The sequence below is a fragment of the Colias philodice genome, chromosome 15 (assembly GCF_061535455.1).
Source record: "Colias philodice isolate Cphi_HAF_F1 chromosome 15, ilColPhil1 Martin Lab GWU primary, whole genome shotgun sequence".
Taxonomy (NCBI): domain Eukaryota; kingdom Metazoa; phylum Arthropoda; class Insecta; order Lepidoptera; family Pieridae; genus Colias; species Colias philodice.
The window spans coordinates 10,327,334-10,350,438 of record NC_143100.1 but is presented as its reverse complement, the minus strand read 5'-3'; the positions used below and the strand labels follow the sequence as shown (position 1 = coordinate 10,350,438).

Sequence of the window (23,105 nt, the reverse complement as noted above, 5' to 3'; positions counted from 1 at the left end):
AGCAAATTTTGCTGATATGAAACATTCCTTTATCTTACTCGCTATCGCTACTGATTTTATCTCAATTTAGCAAATAAATTATTCAAAATGAGACTCGCGTTCTGGATACATTAATTTATATTTTTCTGGCAATATTGTTAATAATTAAAAGTAAAACAAATTAAAAAGGCAAAATAATAATCGAATTTTGTGAATTGCGGTCTTACACCGCAAACATGTTTAACGTCATTACTTTGACTCATAAGCAAATTATAACTTGTTCACAGACGGACAACTTTACGTAGACGTTGGAATTTGGATCAATGTTCATGTGTACTCAATAATAAAGATTTAATATTTTACGGATAATATTGTTAAAATAAACCTAGTCGTGTCGATTTGAAGAATAAAATAGATTTTTTTTACAGTTTTAGTTCGTTCGATTCCCTGCCAAAGCAAGTGAATTTTAGAAAATCTTTGAATGCAGTTTTATTTCTTTTTTTAAACAAAGGAATGTTTCATTTCTGCAAAATTTGCTATCTCTATTCTAAATAATCTAGTATTTCTAGTACTTTTCCTCCAGGGCCAATCGAAAATGTCCACACTGAATACTAATCAAAGTGTAGTTATTAGTAATGCAATAGAAAAAATTCAATAGTATATTGTTTTTTTAACCCATTGAGCCCCGAACGGCCCGATCGGTCCACGACACACTAGATTTACTACTGTGTCTGTGTCTCTGTGATTCCGGGGCCTGAGTTATTAATAGATTAAGAAGCAGTAATTGCTTATAATTTTTAGTTTGTACGTAATTTTCAAGTCCCAATTTATATATATTCAACACATCACACAATTTTAATTGGTACAGAATAAAACACTTCATAAATTTCAAAAGTTTATTCGGTAAAAAATAAAACTTACACCTAACTGACAATACAAAGTTATCTTACGGAATGTAAACAATTTAGAGCCTTAGAGCGTATACGCACTATGCGGGTAGCCGTCCGGCTGACCGCAAGCACAATTATGTACGTAATATTCATTTCTATGCGCACTGCGATGCGGCTACCGCAGACCGCACAGTGCGCATAGAAATGAATATTCCGTACATAATTGTGCGTGCGGTCAGCCGGACGGCTACCCGCAATGCGGCTACCCGCATAGTGCGTATACGCTCTTAAAGATAACAGTGAGGCTTTACTTGGACGGATACATAATCACAGTAATTTTACAGTATTCTTTTTAACTAGTTTAATACTTTCTACAACACAGTTGTAACACTTATACATTTTTAAATGTAAAATTACAGATTTATAGAAAAAAAACAATTCACATAAGTATCCTAATAGCATTATAAATATAAATAAAGATATTCTAAGCTCGGTGGTTATTAGGGACGTTTTATTTACGATTACTACGAATAATCCAAACTGAAATATTTTATTAAATGCAATGTTCTTGAGAAGTGACACACTTGTAGTATCTGATATCTATACATGTAGAAAATACATTTACTCCATAATGGATTTTTTTCCGCAATTTTTGTATCTTATTCTCCAGTATTAAGATCTAGGTAAAGTGTGACGTCATCAATTTTCACCAAGCGCCGATAATCCACGTTCTCTCCGCACATTGGACACTTGCCTTCTTCACGCAGGATTCTGAAAAAACAAAAGCATAATATTATTTTATATAATAACTAAGATATCGCAAATTGAATAGCAATAAAATATATTTGTACCTAGATTATGATACTTCTATATATGCATTCTTTTCAGTCTTGAAAATTAAGGTTTCTAAGCATTAAATTAAAGTTTTTCCAATTAACTATATCACAATTTTCTCATTGAGAACTAATTGAAAAATATATTATTCACACTCACTCAGTAAATTCACTTAAGATAGCTGGAAAGTCGCATTCCGGACATGCTGTGAGATCATCTTTGACGATGTGAAGACCCTGCCATTAAAAATATATTAATTAATGTGGATACTAATAAGTATTATTTTAAATTAAAGTTATGGATGATATAATTTACATACAGGTTTAATCGTTAAGTGTGCACAGGCGATTATTCCGTAACTATTGCAGATATCAAAAGAACTTTAGATTGATATCGGAAGTACTTAACTTAATGAGTAAAATGACAGGTCAAGTTTTTTGATATCTGTAATAGTTACAGAATAATCGTCTGTGTACACTTAACGATTACACTCTGTTTATTGAACATATACAATAATTGAACTGTCAAGGAGAATGTTCTCGCTTGCGTTTTGACGGCGGCGGGTGGGTGACGGACTACCTACTCGATCTTTTTTGACGTGACAACGTCTTATAATTCGATAGAGCCGGCTGCACGCACGAAAAATCATGACTAATGCGGCGTTACCTCGCTCTGAGGCGTTCCGTAAGGCTTGAAGTGCAAGCGAGAGCGCAGAACAAGCGACAAAGAAGCACAATCGGACGTTGTCACGTTCAACTATCGTCGGTAAACCGACTTTACAGACAACCAATTTTTTTGAGTATTTTACAAGATTCAAACAGTGAACACGTACCGTAGCCAAGCAGAACGGTACATCTGCTTCGCACCGCGCACAGTGCAGCTCCGCGCTCGGCAGAGCGGCGCCGCACAGCGGGCACGGGGCTGTGGGAGCGGGGGAGGAGTCCGTGCGGGGGGGGTGGCGGACTACCCACTCGATCTTTTTTGAGTATTTGGGGTCGATCTAAAATTTAGATGATGGAAGTAGAATACATTGAGTTACTATGTACTACGTACTGGAGTGGCTATTCCAAATTAAAACATTGCGCACGGCCGCGCCGATGTGGTGGGTGAACTTACTGGTGAAAAGTCACTCCTTGGGCTTTGTTTGTAAGGAACTGATAAAACAATATCTCAGCACACACGAAGGCATTTTGAACAGAGCAATAACACGTGTTGACGCGGCAAGCGGGGGGCACAGTCCGGCATAGACTGAGTTTGTGACGTTTGCCTCTAACTCGTGTTACAAAGAGTGTAGTAGCGATGTCCTCTCTAGTACGTAGTACATAGTTACTCAATGGTAGAATACATATTTTTGCACGAGTAGTAATTGCAAGAATGCAGTTTTAGATTAAATTTGGTTAATCGTACTATTTTATTTTATTACATTGCACCAATAGGTGCGATTAACATTTGCATTATTCATTACAGAGTATGGATTTCTATTTATAATTGTAGTAATACAGAACACAATACATAAAATTTATTGAGTCCAATGATATTTTTGGTGTATTGTATATGTGTTATTGTTAGATACGCAAACAAGGTGTCACTTTATTTATGAAAGATCACCACTTCCCCATAACAAATAAAAATTAAACTAAAAATAAAGTACCTGATCCCTATATTCCGGCTGCATGAGCACACGTGCCCAGTGGAGCGCCTCCGGTTTGAGTCCCGCGCGCACGCATTCTATCACCGTCGACGTTAAGATTGACACTTGATCTGCAAATACATATACATTATTTATAATTGTTATTCAACGTGATCATCAAAATAAGAATGATTAAATGTACGAGAACATGTACATAATTTTTATTGTAAAAAAAAATATAATCTACAGCAATAATGCAATATGCTTTCTGGATTCAAATGCCGCAAAATTCCAAAATACATATATGTCAACGAAATGGAATACTCCCTTGAATGGTAAAAAAAGTACTTACGTTGTTGCGTGGGAAAAAAGGAAACTTCAGCAGCAGTGCGCAACAGCAGCCTAGCAGCCAAGTCATGACGCCCTCTCTTTACATGTGTTCGTACCTACAAATTAAAAAAAAAACGACCCAATTTATTATGCAAGCATTTATAAATTTGGCGGCGTTGTGTTTTGAGGACTTTTTTTGTTCCACTTTTGCAATAAATTTCAGTATTATAAATTTACAGACAGATGGAAAAATAGGGTCAGAAACCGCGGTACGCATCGTCCTTCACCACGTACATCAATTACGGCTTCACAAATCAACTTTTCTGCTGAGCGCCTATGTAAACACTCGTCTAAATTTTCTCCTTCTAGTAAGTAGTTGGACCGTGATTTTCTTTGATTAATTGGTATTTATTGTCAATACTTTACCAGTATATAAGAGTGCAGTAAAGCCAACGCACGGCGCAAGTCCCGTGGTGCGGGCAGAGCACGAGCCCGTAATGCACCAACCAGCCCACGCGATACATCTCGTGCCTCACGGTATCGCCCCGCTTGACATTCACCCGCTGTTATGATTACCTGTATAATAAACAACAACTAATTAGAAAAAAAATGGATTTATGTATAGACGAATATAGCAAGTACTTCGTCCTTTTGTTTTTAAAAGTCGGCTATAAAAGACATTGCTTTTGCTATTTGACGTTGTTTCCAGATGTAATAAACAGTGTTATTATTACAATATTGGTCCAATAACATATAAAACTAATGATATTGTACAAAAAAATCCTATTCAATTACGTATACGATTATGATATCATTGGTCCTTCGAACCGGATATGATGTAGCATAATATAGGTCAATTTTATTGATGCAAATGAATCATAAATAAATTTTATTGAACGAATTCAAAAATTTTCAAAGTTTCTTCTTTCAGGAACTTCAGTTTTTTTGACAATAAATAAAAAAGCACTTTATTTGGTAGTAAGTGGTTGTGATGATGATGTACAACAAATAATACCTTACTTTATCTTTTAATTAATATACTCACAGCCGTTTTAGCCGCTTCCGTGAATTGTTTCTTAGCCATATATAAACGGAACAAGTGTCGTGGATCTCGGGGATTGCCATCTGTCTCTCCTAGCAAAAATTCGATCAACCTAAAAATTTCCTTTCGTTACAATCTCTTTATAGTTCACAATACAGCTATGAATATTATAGATTATTTTTACATTACCTTCTTGTCAATCTTTCATCATCACTAGCAGCTGCTGAATCGATAGCAATTGTAATAGCTTCATTTTCCTCGTCTTCCGAGCCACCGACTTTCAACAAATGAGACATCGCTTTATTATACTCTCCCGCGTGGAAGTAGAACTTTCCAGCCAGCAAATGATTCTTTTCCCCTTCGAAGTGTATCGCTAAGCTCTTGAAATCCTCTGGCCTCGCTTGCGAAGTCTGGATTAAAATTTCTCCATATAATTGCAATTTTCCATTCTTCCTCGCCAATTGGAACGCTTCATCATAGCATAAAGACATGACCAGGAATTTTATCGCCGATGTAGGATCATCGCTGTTTTGGAAATAACTCGCAACCATTTTGGCTCCTTGAATTGATTTAGATTCTTGAACCAAAGTCACAGCTTCATCTATATCGTCAAGTTTGTCCAAATTGAGCCGTATGGCCGATTCATAGTCTTGAGCTTTCAAATAAGATTTAAGAGCATCAGTGTATCGTCCTTCTGCTTCCTTAGCCCTTGCATATTGCAAGTGAATGCTCGGTGAATTGATTTTGGGTATAAGCGCTTCAACTTTCAACCAGGATTTGAGTTTTATGTACAATGATGCCGCTTTTTCAGTATTTCCCGCGTGATCGTATAGAGCAGCCGCATGACTATACTGTTTTTCTTCTTCGAGTAACATAGCACAGTCTTTAAGCAAATTCACATCATGGGAGTATTTCATAGCAGTAGTGACGCCACGCATAATATCACCACATCTGATAGACATTCGAGCGATGCCAGCTTCACATTTTGCGTTGTGTTCTTTAACTTTGACGTTATCTGTGTTTTCATTAATAATACTTTTCTCGTATGTTGCAAGCGCATCGTGATAATTAGCTCTAAAATAAGCATTGAGTATTTCAGTTATTAGTCCACGTATGAATGACGCAAATATGTCCAAAGTTTATTGTATAATTAATGGCTCTAGAATAAAAATATCCTTGATGCGATTCCTAGTGAAAACGAATAAAAAGAGTTTTCTAATTTACTTGAACTTCCATTATAGAGAAATCGATCAGCAAACAGTCAATACATTTATCCCCAACCCCAGAACAGGTGACATAACATCACTTTTATTCCAACCTATAACCTATAACAATACGCAACTCACGTCAAATCCAAATGTGCAGCATGATGCAAGGTAAGATACGGTGCAGCAGCAGGACAAGCGGTGTGCGCTAGTTGTGCCGCGCGGGCCCACTCGCCACGTGCCGCTTGCAACTCTAACGCATACTTTGCCCCCACATTCCCCCCACTATAACCACTTTCCCCGATGTAGCCAATCCCAATATCCATACTACCAGTTTCTGCACTTTCTCTGTCACTACTTCCGCTGCTTTCTAGCCAGCGTAGTGCGGCGTCGCCCTTGTCTAAGCACGCGCAGAGTAACCCACTGTAAAAGTTAATGTATACACTTTAGGCTTGGCTAAAGTTTTTTTTTTTTTCATTTGCAACCTATAAGTTTAAAAAACAAATAATTTACTATAATTGTAAACTTAAAAACAAGTTTACTTTCTTCAAAGGTACGCTGCGCACAGCTAAAATAAAATCGAGTGCAAATTGATACAGAATAAAAAAAAATTTAAAGCTACATTTTTAAGCAATAAATTTATATAACATACCACAAAATAGGTAAATCTTCCACATGTGAGGCGTCTTCCAGAGCCCAAACCATAGCCACATCGCTCAATCTTGTGTACACTCTGATAGCTGAAAATTAATTGTTTCGTGTTCTTTACCTATAACTTAGAAAAAAAAATTCAGGCTAAAAACTATTCTCTTAATTTTAAGTCACCATTCACATAATATTATCAAATGTAAGTTCAATAATAGAGCCTTGTCTATATAATTTTCTAGTTCTGGTGCAGTAGGTACTTTCACCATCAATTCACAACACTTCACTAAATCGTCGCAACAGTAACAACTTGTCGATGTGCTTCTAATTCTATATTTACTTTATCGAAACGACTGATGAAAGTCCAAAGTCCAAAAGCCTTTAAGTTTGAAGTCCAAAAGCCTTTAAGTTTGAAGTCCAAAAGCCTTTATCGACCTTATATCAAAGTCCGAAGTCAAGAGCCTTACCAAACTCCACATTAAGATCAGCTATAGCAGCTTCTCCAAGCTTCCTCCACACTTCTGGCTCGTCTATCGCATCACAGAACAACCACGCTTCACTAAAACGTCGCAATAGTAACAACTTGTCGATATGCTTCTTTTGGTTCACGACGCGTTTCTCTGTATCGGGTTCAGCTAGCCCGCTCGTGTTGTGCGACTCGAGGGCAACTTTTATTACGCTGAAATTGAAAAAAAGATGAAAAAATTTTTTTATCAGAGTATATTTCAACTAAGTGATTTTTTTTTCAAAACAAGTGTTTTTTTTTTCTTAATACACGGACAATAGAGAATTATGTGTTTGCTTGTAGGAAAAAAGTAGAACACCGAGTCTCACTTCTTGCTCACTTCTTTAATTTTTTTGTTTGGCACACTGTTAATTATAGTGTTCTCTCATGGTGAACTTGAACGTTGAAAATATCCAGAAAATGTTGATAATTTTTGCACAATAATATTTCTATTGACCAATGCGGTTTATTCGGGTCTATAAAAATAGCTAAATCCTTAAAACTAAAGATAACCTACCTCCCTCCACTCGCATAACAATACACATCTCCAGAAAACAGTATAAGCGGTATCTGATCGGCGAGCAGTGGCGTGGACGCCACTAGCGTGCAGTACGCGCCGCTCGTGGAGTGCGGCGTGAAGTAGTACGTGTCGAGTGTGTTGCCCGAGTGTACTGCGAACACGTTGCGGTCCGACAGGCAGATGTCCCAGACCACGCTCTTGCAACTGGACAAAATAGCTTGTTCAATCTACTGTTTTTTAATTCTGAAGTAATAGGAATAAAAGAGAAATTTTGTTCGTGCAAATACGGGTCATTAGATGTTGAGTAATTTGATGCTGCAGCTGCGGTAAAAAAGATACGGAAATTTTGTTCTACCTACTTATTTGATGTGTAATTTAATTTGTTTTCAACAAAAAATTAAAAACCGAATTCAAATTGTCAGAACTGTACCAAATTTAAATGAGAACACATGGTAGGCATGATCTCTAAAAAAATAATTAGAAAAATCTGTAAATCCAGTCAAAAGTTCTGAGGTAACAGAGCCAAAAAATACAGTCGAATTGAGAACCGCTTTCTTTTTTTTATCGATTAATAACATTTTTTCATTTCTTTATGTAGCGCACATCGTAACTTGGAGCCTGCAATGAAAAAAAGTGCGTGCTTACAAAGTACACATTACAGAAGTGAAACTTCTTTGCTATGCTACGTTCGCCCTTTCTCAATCTTTCCCGATCTCAATCCCTTTTTTTTAAGTGGGGAAATCTTGCATAAGATGCCCCCGGGACATAACCCACGGCTCCTTAGCCGTGGGTTATGTCGGATTCTTACTGACTAAAACCCCACTGTGTTCCGTCGAGCCGCATTAATGATGGGGCCGCGGGTATGGTGTCGAATTGTTCCGCGATCTCGATCTCAATCCCTAGCAGCACCTGTCAGCCGGCACGGCGCACAGCTCGGGGGCCGCAGGCCAGTACACGTGCGCGCGGCGCCGCTCGTCCAGCAGCAGCGCGCGCGCCCCGCTGATGTCCGCGTGCAGCGCCCGCACGCCGCACGAGTGCTTGTAGCGCACGCAGCGCCGCCACTCCTCCAGACCGATGTATTCTATGTCACCCTCCTGGGAAACCATTTGATATTTTGTTTTATAGCATTCAAATCACAGAACAGTAAAAACAAATAGAAGTGTGATGTGGGCGTGGCCCACGTGTCAATAATAAGGTAAGATCACCTAACTTGCTCTCAGTTGTGCGCAGAAAAATATTCGAGTCAGTTGTCAGCTGTCAAACCTTTTTTACATATTTATTCATTAACTAGGTTTCCGCCCGCGAAGTCAAAGAAAAACCCGCATAGTTCCCGTTCCCGTGGGATTTCCGGGATTGCGTAATTTTCCCGTGATAAAAAGAAGCCTATGTCCTTTCTCAGGTATCAAAATATCTCCATACCAAATTTCATGAAAATAGGTTCAGTAGTTTAGGCGTGATTGAGTAACAGACAGACAGACAGAGTTACTTTCACATTTGGGGCATTTCACGCGAAGCGGACACAGATTTCAGGGTCAGGTTTCAGATTTCGGTTATATTTTAATATGTTACAGTTGTATGTATTAGTCAGTTCTTTAAAGAAACGAATCTTCAATGGCGGCGCTTATCATTCCCTCTCGCTCACACACGGCCGTACGGTATGCAAAAAAAAATGGAAAAATAAAATCACTAAAATGTATTTGATTTTCCCTATAATAGTTTTTATCATAAATTTACAATGACAATTATGCATTTGCGAAAGTAAATAATGTTTTCTTGGAATTTGACAAAATATGTTCTTTGGGAAAAGTTGTTCAGTTTTATGGGCTTATTACAAGTATTATGGGGATTTTATTACATTCTGTATACGTAAATATGATAATTCATATAAATACACAAATACAATAACAAAAAAGTTTGTCAACAAACAATTTGAAATAATTAATAAAATAATTATCAATTTACGTTATTTTTATTTTCTTTTTTGCTAATCCTACCATCTGTCAAAGTCAGCTTTGGCCGCCATTGAAGATTCGTTTCTTTATTGAACTAGCTAATATACGAAAAATTTTTGCATTTAGAAGCTTAGTTTTCAAAATACAGGTCTTTGAAGATGTCAGTAAGAGCGAAGTATGGGGGACTTTGAATGTAATTATCAGTTCAAGAAAAGTAATTTTTAAATAAATTGATGACTGAATAATATACCCCATTAAATAATCTTTTTATCCTCATATTTCGAATTTCGAATTTATATTTAAATTCCTTAGAAAAATAAAAAAATATTTTTCTTTGTCATTTTTTACAAACGTTGCGTGTTTTTAAATGTTTTTAAGATCATTAAATAAATGGCTTAAGTATATTATGTTTAAACTTCTTGGAAAGTTGTAGAGTGGTCATCGCAGTAGTTTAGAAGCTACATCTTCTTCTCTTATATATAAAAATGAATCGCAAAATGTGTTGGTAAGCGCATAACTCGAGAACGGCTGAACCGATTTCGATAATTCTTTTTTTATTATATTCCTTGAAGTACGAGGATGGTTTTTATGTAGAGAAAACGTAAATATGTACCACGGGCGAAGCCGGGGCGGACCGCTAGTGTATTATAATGGCGAAGCGCGGCAATATCCCCATACTAGCGCCTAGTTGGTTAGCGCACCGGACTGCAGTATTTATTTCATTATAGTTAGTTAATAACACCGTTTCAGGTTTTAATAAGGTTTTATAGTGGTAAATAAAAAGCAAGAAAATATTACTTTTGTTTTCTTAAAAAAAAATATTCAGTATAGTAATATGACATTTTTACGACTTTGAATACGTATATCTCGTCAATTATTTATTTTAGCATAAAACTTATTCATAAACTTACAATCAATTTTTAAAGACCTATCCTGTTGACACCTCATTTTATTCAACTTTCTCGAATTTATTTTTTATCCCCGTTTGTATGAATATTGAGGTGCGTCGCGCTAGGCACTAGTATGGGGATATTGCCGCGCTTCGCCATTATAATACATGTAGATTCTAAAGTACTGCGATGACCACTCTAGAACTTTGCATGAAGTTAAAACATAACATTAGCCATTTATTTAATTATCTTAAAAAAATTTAAAAATACGCAAAGTTTGTAAAATTTGACAAAGAAAAATATTTTTTTATTTTTCTAAGGAATTTAAATATAAATTCGAAATTCGAAATATGAGGATAAAAAGATTATTTAATGGGGTATATTATTCAGTCATCAATTTATTTAAAAATTACATTTCTTGAACTGATAATTACATTCAAAGTCCCCCATACTTCGCTCTTACTGACATCTTCAAAGACCTGTATTTTGAAAACTAAGCTTCTAAATGCAAAAATTTTTCGTATACGTACAACTGTAACATATTAAAATATAACCGAAATCTGAAACCTGACCCTGAAATCTGTGTCCGCTTCGCGTGAAATGCCCCATTTATAACATTATAGTATGGAAAGTATGGATTTGGACGTTCTGTTCGGTATTAGAGTGAAAAAACGATAGCAGACCATTGAGATAATATTAATAGGAGACGACACCGCCTACATCACTTATGTTCCACTCAACATACGTCATGTGACGTATGTTGAGCGGTATTTTTTAATGGTTTTAAAGTGAAACGCATCAAACATGCCTTCGTGTGTGTTACGATATTGCACAAATAATACAAATAATACGGAAAAGTGCAAAGGAATAACTTTCATCGTTAAGTACCTAACTAAATAATAATTTTTAAAACTTAGTTAGAGCAAAAAAATGGCGCACAGATTTTGTTCGTGGTGTCTCCTCCATACGTAGTAATATTATCTCAATGTAGCAGACGAAATAATATTAGCAACGGAGGCATTTCATACCATTCGGTAAGTCATAATTTTATTTATTTTACATATGTATATTTTATGTTATAACTTCGCTTGTCGTAATTTGTCAAAAATTTATTTAAATATCTAGTCAAAATGAACCTTAATACATAAGAAATAAGTACTATTATAGATTGAACAGCAAACAAGACTTTCTGGAATATTTATTGCAATAAAAAAACGAATGTCGGTTTAGTGATGTCGGTTGTGGCGCATATCGACAATATCGATAATTTAGAAAAGACAAACATTATAAATATTAAATTTTATTTTATTTTTCATTAGCTTTCATTTGTATAATTTATTTATAGATTTCCCAAAGAGGCTAATTTAAAAGAGAAATGGACGAGTTAACCTGAACCGATGCCGAACAGCACTAAGCAGTCTAACAAAGGCCACCGATACCTACGCCAGTTCCAAGATTTAAAATACTGCATATTTTCTGTTTGTATTTTGTAAATATGGATGTAATGAAATAAAATTTCATCACTATTCAAATTTGCCGCGCTTCACGCGTTTATGTTATCTGTGGCACGGATTGACGTAGCGGTAAGAAAAAATGGCGAGATAGGATTATTATGCGAAAGTATTGTGTGCTGGTGTGCAACGCATTACGCAATCTATTATTATTATTATACATATAATAAATCTGTAGAAGGGTCAATTCTGTACATTGAAAATATTGAAAAAATAAATAGCAGGGGGTGTTACTGGATCGATACCAAACCCAAATATGTGATTAAAAAAATTTTTGTCTGTCTGTCTGTCTGTCTGTCTGTCTGTATGTGAAGACATCACGTGAAAACTAACGGTTCGATTTCGATGAAACTTGGTATAATTATACCTTATTATCCTGGGCGTAAAATAGGATACTTTTTATCCTGGAAAAATACGTAGAAAAAAAATTATCTTAATTTTTCAGTTTTATCCATAGACGTTGTTCTGTAGAATCGTGAACACATGTTGCGTATTATTATAGGTCGAGCCGTATTAGACCGGGAGATACTGACACAAAATTTCGAGTCATTTGTAACAAGGATGGCGGTTCTACAGGGGTCTTAGTACGCAATGACAAAAAGAAAAATGATGGTGTGAACGCTGGTACCGGTGTCTTAGTCGCGTGGGCGTTTGTCGAACTCGTCGGAAAAATAGCGAAAGTCAAACGATTTGTAACACAAAAATTTTAGAATTTACCGATAGCCCATAAAAAAGTAGTAGGCGGTAGTGTCATGCCATACTTTTCCGGTGTGACTTACAGCCCGCCATACCGACGCGAATGTGTTGATTTAAATAAAACAATCATTCAACCATTTGTACCAGGCTAACTTTTGCACAGGTAACTATCGTCGTGCAGCCATTTACGAAAATCACCATGCCATACTTTTCGGACGATTCCAAATGGTCGCCATACCGCCGAAAATCTGCAAAAAATTTTTATTTCGCCAAACTTTTTGTACCAGTATTGCATTTGGATTTTTGGAGAGTATTTGATAAAATGTGACCATTATTATATTTGCCATACTTCTAGTAGGGGGAAAAAGTGCTGTTATACTTGAAAACTTAATTTATTATTAATTTATATAAGTGAGGATTTCCAACACTTAGATCTTTGAAATTTTGTATTTATATTTGTTGATCCTCAAACTTACAGGAAAAATAAGTGCCATACTGTTACAAATCGTTTGACTTTCGCTATTTTCCGACGAGTTCGACTAACGCCCACGCGACTAAGCCGCCGGTACCAGCGTTCACGCCATCGTTTTTCTTTTTGTCATTGCGTACTAAGACCCCTGTAGAACCGCCATCCTGTTACAAATGACTCGAAATTTTGTGTCAGTATCTCCCGGTCTATATTTGGTCTTTACAATAGATATTTATAAGATGTCATTGTCAGAGTTACTCAAAATGGAGAAATAAGCCATCCACGCGAAGACCGACATCCACGCGGACGGAGTCGCGGGCGGAAGCTAGTCCATACTAATATTATAAATGCGAAAGTAACTCTGTCTGTCTGTCTGTTACTCAATCACGCCTTAATTACTGAACCAATTTGCATGAAATTTGGTATAGAGATATTTTGATACCCGAGAAAGGACATAGGCTACTTTTTACCCCGTGAAATAGGATAGGTTTTATCCCGGAAATCCCACGGGAACCGGAACTATGCGGGTTTTTCTTAGACTGCGCGGGCGAAGCTGCGGGTGGAAAGCTAGTTTATAATAAAACTTTAAGATAGAAGGGATATAATTGGGGATTTTCTATATGTGGACTTTAAATGTCGTTTCTTTGAATTTACAGGTGATATTACATATTATTTTAAGTTGTTGTAGTAACAAACTTGTATGTTAATTATTGTGAAAACTTTTTAAAATAAAAACTTTGAATTTACAGAGAAACAAATTGGTTTTCTTGAAAATCCTCAATAATATATCTTATATAGATTTTTACTATTCTATTCCGTATTTTATTTAATAATAATAATATGAAAAGACGTACTTAGTAGTAATAAACATACTCCAAAATGTGATACATTATACTATACTCATATAATAGAAAAACGCACGCGTAAAAAAAATTATTTATTTGTGAATTATCGATAGCAAGGCTGACATCCCTTAGGGCATAGCATCAGGTTAATATCAAGTTAATGTCATTAAAGTAGAGTGACACAAATTTCAACCTTATCTCTATGTGTTGAGGTTTAAAGTTATATCTATCGAAAACTAACGCCCTCTGTTGTTGAATAGCTGAATGTTTTCGAATTTGGAATTTCTGAGCAAAGAGAAACAAAACAGCTAATATACCTAGGGATGTTATACTAAAATAAACCGTAACATCGTGCGATGCGGCTACCGCAACCGCACAGTGCGCATAGAAATGAATATTACGTACATAATTGTGCTTGCGGTCAGCCGGACGGCTACCCGCAATGCGGCTACCCGCATAGTGCGTATACGCTCTTAGGGTACATATTGAAATGCTGAATTTATTACCTAAGTCAGTTTTGACTCAAATTAAGCTGTCCAATAAAAGGCATAGTTTACTTGTGTGTACTGTTTAGCTATCGGTTTAAATGTGTGTGTTTGGCGACAGTGGTTTTCATACTAATTATGACATTATAGCACTTCTATTTGTTTTTACTATTCTGTGATTCAAATGCTTTATAATAATACAGATTGTCCTACCGTCGGTATACTAAGCTCAAAGGAGATTATAATTTTGCAGACGCTGACTACGTAAAAAATACTTATAAAATTCCAGACACATTTTTTTTTTCAAATAGATGAATTCTTAAAACTCTATGTGTACACCCTAACAAGACAAGCAACCCGCCCAAATTTGCCACCCGCACGTGATCTATCGTTTAAGATTATGTTTTCATAGACAAAATGCTCACATTAGCGAAGCGGTATATGCCGGCTGCGCGAAGCTAGTGAAGAGAACATGGATTTTAAAGAAAAATGTAGCAAAAAAATGTTGACATAATTTTTACATGATCAGTGTATGCAAAACTACAAGTCCCTTCGCGTGGTGGGACACCCTGTTCTTTTATCATATAAAGCGGGTATCATGTTTAGTTTTGAGTTTTTTTTTTCTTTAAGAATAGAACAATTTCGGTCACGAGGCGGAATTCATATTTTTTTGGCCTTTGACCATTTCATATCCGATAGGTCAGGCCACGGAATGGCAGAAAGACGCGTGTTCGAAACCTGACTCATGATCGAATTTTAAAATTTTCTCAAAACCAAACATGTTCATAAATCAGCTTTACTCATTTGTATAGGTATATTAAGAAGAGCTGGAACGTCAACACATTTACAAATTGCACATGTTAGGCCGGGAGATACTGACACAAAATTTCGGGTCATTTGTAACAGGATGGCGGTCTAGAGAGGTCTTAGTACGCAATGACAAAAAGAAAAATGATGGTCAGAACGCTGGTACCGGTGGACTAGTCGCGTGGGCGTTAGTCACACTCGTCGGATAAATAGCGAAAGTCCAACGATTTGTAACACAAAAATTTTAGAATTTACCGATAGCCCTTAAAAAAGATGTAGGCGGTAGTGTCATGCCATACTTTGACGATGTGACTTACAGTCCGCTATACCGACGTGAATGCGTTGATTTAAAAAAAACAATTCAACCATTTGTACCGGGCTAACTTTTGCACAGGTAACCATCGTCGTGCAGCCATTTACTAAAATCGCCATGCCATACTTTTCGGACGATTCCAAATGGTCGCCATACCGCGGAAAATCTGAATCTGAAGATTTTTTTCGCGTCGGTATGGGGGGCTGTAAGTTACACCGGAAAAGTATGGCATGACACTACCGCCTACATCTTTTTTATGGGCTATCGGTAAATTCTAAAATTTTTGTTACAAATCGTTTGACTTTCGCTATTTATCCGACGAGTTCGACTAACGCCCACGCAACTAGTCCGCTGGTACGAGCGTTCTGACCATCATTTTTCTTTTAGTCATTGCGTAATAAGACCTCTGTAGAACCGCCATTCTGTTACAATGACCCGAAATTTTGTGTCAGTATCTCCCGGCCTATGTATGTGTCATATTTTGCAATTGTTTATAAATACAGGGTGATGTAATTGGTGTAGTACGAATATCTAAAAATCTATGAAGAATTTTGTGATACAGTAAATGGAAGAATTATAGACTTTTTTACAGTATTTAATAAAATCATTTAATTTTTTGTTCATTTTCATTAGAAATGTCAATTTTTCTCACCAAGGTGGAAATTTGGATGATAAGGATCTTGTTAGAAAAATATAAATTTTGACTAAAATCGGCATTTTTACCAATAACAGTGTGATAATGAGCTTTTACTAAATCAGGCACACTTCTCGAACTCTATATTTTCTCTTGTATCGGCTTTTCGGTAACATTTCAAAAGAAAAAATTTCATCTGATCAAAGCATGGATCAAAGTAACGATACCACAGCTAACATTTGACAGTATGTACATAAACAAAATGATGTCGATAAAAACATTTCAGGTCGTTTGAGAAATTTGCCATTGCCAAAAAAAACTCATTATCACACTGTTTGTATGCATTTTCTGAGTAAATTTACTATGGTAATGTATATTATATTTTAGACCATTAGAATTAGAAAGCCCCCAAACTTTTTGTAAAAAGCTGATATTTCGACGTCAGAATTTTCGATTGAAAATTAGGTTGTTTTTTTGGTATTAAGTTGAAATAAGGCGAAAAAATAAATATTTTCAATCAAATAAATTACAGTGTATTTGAGACACAATAAGGTAACTTTTCACCAAATATAGTAGAAAAAATTTTTTTTTTGAAAAAGTAATAAAAAACCAATAACTTGGTTTTTTGAATATTTCACCTAAATTTTGAGGTTATGTGAAAAAATTGTTAATACAAATTAAGTACAACTTTTGTACTTTTTATTACCTACAACTTTGCCATTGAACTTTTTTCCATAGGACTTGTAGTTTTGTTGGAAATCAAGAGAAACCATTTTTTAGCCTTAAAAGCTAAGCCCTCCCCCTTCCCGAACTCGGATTGTCTGTAATTTATTTTTCCTTTAATTTTTATCACATTCTCCTCCTTTTCTAATGGGTTTCATCCTACTACTATTTTTTTTAGGTTTTTATCATTTTGGAAGGGATTGGCCCTGGTGTATGTTGGGAGTGAGCGCACGTGTTATTTGTATTGTTTTTATGACCTGAAATTTAATTATTATTTGATAATTGAATAATTATTAATACTTTTATCCAATTGATTATTATTAGAATAAATAATTAACTTCATCAATTGATTTACTTTTAAATTATAATTTTACAGGTAAATTATGAGAGCTTTCATAATTATATTTGCATATATTTATCTTCAACGCACCCATTTTACAATTCAAGTCTAAAATGAAACTAGAGTCGCATTTATTTTTTGAACATACTGTAAGTGAAATTGCATAAGTGTGAGTACTGTGAACATGCCAGCTTTCCTTAATTGACCGATACTGTAACAAGCACGAAATGTCAAAAATTAATAGACCGGGAGATACTGACACAAAATTTCGAGTCATTTGTAACAGGATGGCGGTTCTACAGGGGTCTTAGTACGCAATGACAAAAAGAAAAACGATGGCGTGAACGCTGGTACCGGCGGCTTAGTCGCGTGGGCGTTAGTCGAACTCGTCGGAAAATAGCGAAAGTCAAACGATTTGTAACAGTATGGCACTTATTTTTCCTGTAAGTTTGAGGATCAACAAATATAAATACAAAATTTCAAAGATCTAAGTGATGGAAATCCTCACTTATATAAATTAATATTAAATTAAGTTTTCAAGTATAACAGCACTTTTTCCCCCTACTAGAAGTATGGCAAATATAATAATGGTCACATTTTATCAAATACTCTCCAAAAATCCAAATGCAATACTGGTACAAAAAGTTTGGCGAAATAAAAATTTTTTGCAGATTTTCGGCGGTATGGCGACCATTTGGAATCGTCCGAAAAGTATGGCATGGCGATTTTCGTAAATGGCTGCACGACGATAGTTACCTGTGCAAAAGTTAGCCTGGTACAAATGGTTGAATGATTGTTTTATTTAAATCAACACATTCGCGTCGGTATGGCGGGCTGTAAGTCACACCGGAAAAGTATGGCATGACACTACCGCCTACTACTTTTTTATGGGCTATCGGTAAATTCTAAAATTTTTGTGTTACAAATCGTTTGACTTTCGCTATTTTTCCGACGAGTTCGACAAACGCCCACGCGACTAAGACACCGGTACCAGCGTTCACACCATCATTTTTCTTTTTGTCATTGCGTACTAAGACCCCTGTAGAACCGCCATCCTTGTTACAAATGACTCGAAATTTTGTGTCAGTATCTCCCGGTCTATAAGTAATAATCATAATATGTTTTTTCACTCACATCAGTCACAAAAATGAAAAAATCGCTCGTGAGATGTATATCAACTATTTTAGCAGTGGCCATGTGCGGTTCTGGAAACAACATAGCTTCTTTCTCTGGTTCGGATGGATCTGGCGGTTCGATCTGGAAAAAAAAGTGTGAAAATGATTTGTTTTTTTTCACATAAGGTTCTCATTAATTTAATATATCATCTTCATGGCGGGAGACCCGCGAGGCCACTGGTGGTATTTAGGGGGGTGTTAGAAGTATGACATTTTTTAATTTAACTTCTTTAGGCGCGTTGAGAGTAAAATTTCAAGGTCGCGTCATTGCAATACCGTCACGTTATGGAGTAAGACAACGATTGGAGTATTTTTTTTTATGTCAGAGCAAGCAAAGGAGCAGGTGGGCCACCTGATGTTAAGTGGTCACCACCGCCCATAAACACTTGTAACACTAGAAGTGTAACAGGTGCTTTGCCGGCCTTTTATGGACAAATAAGCTCTTTTCTTGAAGGCCCCAATGTTGTAGTTGTTCGGGAACACCGCAGTATATTTCAATCATGCTAAAGAATTTTCACTTCTGACACGTGTGTTCGACACATACGCTCTTTTTTTATGAGTATAGCATCGCGAGGCCGCGGGCCGCGGGCACACCACTACGCCTTCCACCACATTCGTTCTATTCTTCTATATTATCTATAGTCTATACTCACGGAATGCAACATAGCCCGCGCCTGAAACAGCGCAGCCGCGTACTGTCCCGCTACGCGCAGCACATCCACGGGCGCGGGGTACTGGCGGCGTAGCGGTGTCCCGCCCGCTAGCGGGTAGAACCACGCGTGGTTACCGCTCGCACAGCACACGTGTGCCCCACCGAGGGCGATGGATGTGGGTTCGGTTGTGAGTGTGTACGTCGCTAGGGCTGTTGGTTCCGCTGAGGTAAAAGGAGAATAAAATTAAATTATTAAATTTTCCATCCTACGTGTTTATAATACAACTCCCACATTTGATAGAAATATCACATTAAAATACACCACTTTGAATTACCGCCACAAATCTGTTGTTAAATATGTATAGGTAGATGGATTAATAGATTTAGTTTCGTACAACATAATTTTACTGAATCTTACTCTTTAACACTTCTTAATTCCAAATACTACACAAGAATACATGTTTTTCCTGGTATGTATGTACAATAAAACATAAATAAATACATACATAATAATACACACTTACTAACTTAAATCATTGTGTAAAATAACTCCCAAAACTAAACAAAATACTCACCTCTATTAACCGGCTCCGGTTCATCGCCCACCGCAATACACTGATACACAGTGACTTCAGCCAAATTAGTCAGCGTCAGCACTCTCGTACCGTACGCAGCGTACAGCGGCGGCAACGCAGTCACGTACACGTTCAAGTACGCACGCCCTGCGGTAGCGAGTAACCGCCCGTCGGAGCTCCACGCGCAACGTTCTGCGCCGCCAGAGGGAGTGACTGAGCCGCAAACTTCGCCGTTGTTCCACACGGATATTAGTTTAAGTCTAGATGAGTTTTTACGAGATTAATGTTTGTTATAAAATTGTATCTGAGATGGGTAATCATTTTGGTTGAACTATAAAGATAAATTAATTAATTTCATAAAAATATAATGTGACTAAAATGTACCAATGCATCTCATCAATGTAAAAAATTATTTAATGTGTAATTTATAATTTCTATAGTCCTTTCCACCTAAGATGATTTCTGTGACACATCGATTTTTGACACGTGTAGAGATGTCTTTACTGAAATCATATCAATTTTTTCCGATAATCGATAATATTTTATATGGAAATGAAATCGATTTGAATAAAGTACCAAAATTAGTTTTTTCGGCATTTCGCCAACAATTAACTAAGGAAACTTAGCAAACAACAGCAACAAAAAGTCAACAATAACAATTAGTAACAATAACAGAATACCACGTAAAGTATCAATACAAAAATGCAACTTGTATAGGTACAAGGCTGACGCACTCGTACAGACGATTGACTCGATTGACAAACGATCACAAGATGGGCGCCGATTATATGATTTTCCAACTCTATGATTTTTCAACGATCCATTTCATGTACACGAATTGCGTAGGTATTATATTTTTGTGTTATTTTATTTTATTTTTCATTATATTAAACTAAACAATACTGTTTTTGATTTATAAGCTTAAGATGTTTCATTTTTATATTTTTGGTAATAATGCCGCCATAAAATATGATATTATGCACTTAAATTATTTTGGCGTTTTAAACATAAAATACGTAATTCGGAACACGATGAAGTGTCACAGGAATCATCCTAGTTGAAAAGGACTATAATAAATGATTTTTGACATTTCTTTGTTTTATTTAATTTCTCCCTGTTATCTTGAGTATATACAAAATAGCAACTCAAAATAAATTCAATATAAAATTAGATTAGTACATAATTTCTAGTTACTCACTGTCCATCCCCACAAGACGCTGCTTGTCCATTGAATATAGCGACATCTGTCAAACTATCCTTATGATTCTTAACTTGGAACAACTCCTCTCCCACTTCCTTTATATGTGTGGATATCGCGATCACAAAGCCAGCACTAAAACCTATCAAAATGTACCCATCTCCATACCACTTGTATGAGATTATAGAACCATATCGCTGTTGAAATGCCAGCTCTATTGGATTTTCGGGATTCAATAAGTTGTATAGGTACAGGGTTCGCTTGCCAACAATGAGACTTATCTGAAATATTACAAAAATACATAATAATCCAAACTATAATATTATAAATGTGAAAGTAACTCTGTCTGTCTGTCTGTCACTCAATCACGCCTTAACCAATGAACCAATTTGCATGAAATTTGGTATAGATATATTTTGATACCCGAGAAAGGACATAGGATAGGTTTTATCCCGGAAATCCTACGGGAACGGGTTTTTCTTTGAAAACGCGAGCGAAGCCGCGGGCGGAAAGCTAGTTTACCATATTTGCAGTTTTAAAGTCAAACTTCTTGAGGCTTTTGAGAGTAAAATTTCAAAGTCGCATCATGGCAATACCGTCACGTCATGGAGTAAGGCGACGATTTTGGTGTCTTTGAATCTTGCCAAAGAAGTTTCACTTCTGACACGTGTGCTCGGCACACACAGTTTTTTTATTCACAAGTTGTTAAAGTTACCACCCAAGATACAGGCAACAGCCTAGTTTGGGTCTCCTGTAATGATGAAATGTTTAAATTTTTTTGGTAAATAAAGATTTTATTTATTATTTTTTTTAAATGTATAAGTTAATTTATAATATTTGGTGATAAATAAAACAGAGATTTACATAAAAAAAACTTACAGTATTTTCACCAGCAACTCTTTCATCTGTCTTCATCTCAGAGAACTGTAGTTCATTTGGTATATCTCTCAAAGTTATCACTCTTAAGGTATCTCCATCAGAGTTGTTGATTGATAAACTCTTATCATCAGACCCGAGGACAAGAATACTATCTCTATTCCAAGCAGCACATGTTATTTTCTTTGTGTGCTTTCCTATTATGGGTATTCTCCTACAAAAGTTTAAGACTAAGTTTATTTACTAGTTCAAGTTATTGTTAATTATAAATCATGCTTTTAGTTGTATTAAAAATAATTTGTTTAACGCACAGCCCAAACCACTGGACGTATCGGGCTGAAATTTGGCATGCAGGTAGATGTCAGGACGTAGGCATCCGCTAAGAAAGGATTTCCCGAAATTCTTGCGGGAACGGGGAAAAACGGGGATGCACGTACAAAGTCGTGGGCGGAAGCTAGTACTTTGATAATTTATGAAATATATTTTATAACATTTAATCAAAAAACAATAACATGTAAACATTTTCCGGTTAGTTCAATTATACTGAAAGATCTTATATGATTAATTTATTGACATTTAATTTTGAAAGTAACAACAATAAAAACATACTTAGTCGTATGATGATGGTACAGTGCTAAATTGCCTTTCTGAGTACCAACAGCTAAAAGAGGCTCTCCGTACGACCAAGCCAAACATGAAGGTGGCTCTCGTAACCCTGTGTCTATATTTATTTTCTTATTGGCATGACATTCCCATAAGAAAACTGAGTTGCTGTTCGGTGTTATCATAGCAAGATAATCACCATCGTTGTCCCATTCCATGCCAGCACATAATCTAAAAATAAAATAAAATAAAAATAAACTTTTTTTAAATAAAAAAAAAGAAATCTATAGAAGTAATTATTGCTTTAAATTAAAAGAATTACATTAGACATAGGAAGAAAAAGAAAGATTATGCAATTAATTTTGTATTTTTATATGTCATTTCAAACAATTGTTTACCCAGGTAATTTAATTCTTTCCAAAAGCTGTCCAGATCGGTCGTGGATCGCAACTGTGGCATCTGTTCCAGTTGTGGCGAGCAAAGAGCCAGCCTCACCCTTCTGCCACATGAAGTAAAGCTCGCCTAACCCATGAGGCTGCTCTATCGTGTACAATAACTAAAAACAAGATTATTACTTCAATAACCGAATTACCTATTGTACTTATGTATTTGAATTTAAAACACACTACCTTCGGTGCCGACATATTGATAATATTTCGCTTTATTTCACATGAATTATTAGTTGTATTGATGTTAGTTTTACATCTTCAGTTTGTTTATTTTTTATTCTAAGTTGCTAGGCGACCGATACAAATTGCAAATTGGCATTTCTTGCCCTCAA

General features: G+C 36.0%; 1 protein-coding gene across 1 annotated transcript; it reads right to left on the bottom strand.

Moving 5' to 3' along the window:
* Window positions 1-1,141: 1,141 nt before the first annotated feature.
* Oseg6 (intraflagellar transport protein Oseg6) lies at window positions 1,142-23,105 on the bottom strand. Its single transcript, XM_089704032.1, has 21 exons — window positions 22,954-23,105; window positions 22,723-22,880; window positions 22,331-22,555; window positions 21,725-21,935; window positions 20,846-21,126; window positions 19,648-19,907; window positions 19,074-19,294; window positions 18,380-18,502; window positions 8,490-8,674; window positions 7,578-7,784; window positions 7,023-7,234; window positions 6,563-6,650; window positions 6,052-6,333; window positions 4,895-5,779; window positions 4,709-4,817; window positions 4,090-4,239; window positions 3,686-3,779; window positions 3,355-3,464; window positions 2,536-2,703; window positions 1,863-1,939; window positions 1,142-1,640 (listed from the first exon to the last, which is right to left on the bottom strand). The coding sequence occupies exons 1-21, from the start codon at window positions 22,966-22,968 to the stop codon at window positions 1,529-1,531; spliced, it is 4,173 nt and encodes a 1,390-aa protein (XP_089560158.1). The 5' UTR covers window positions 22,969-23,105; the 3' UTR covers window positions 1,142-1,528.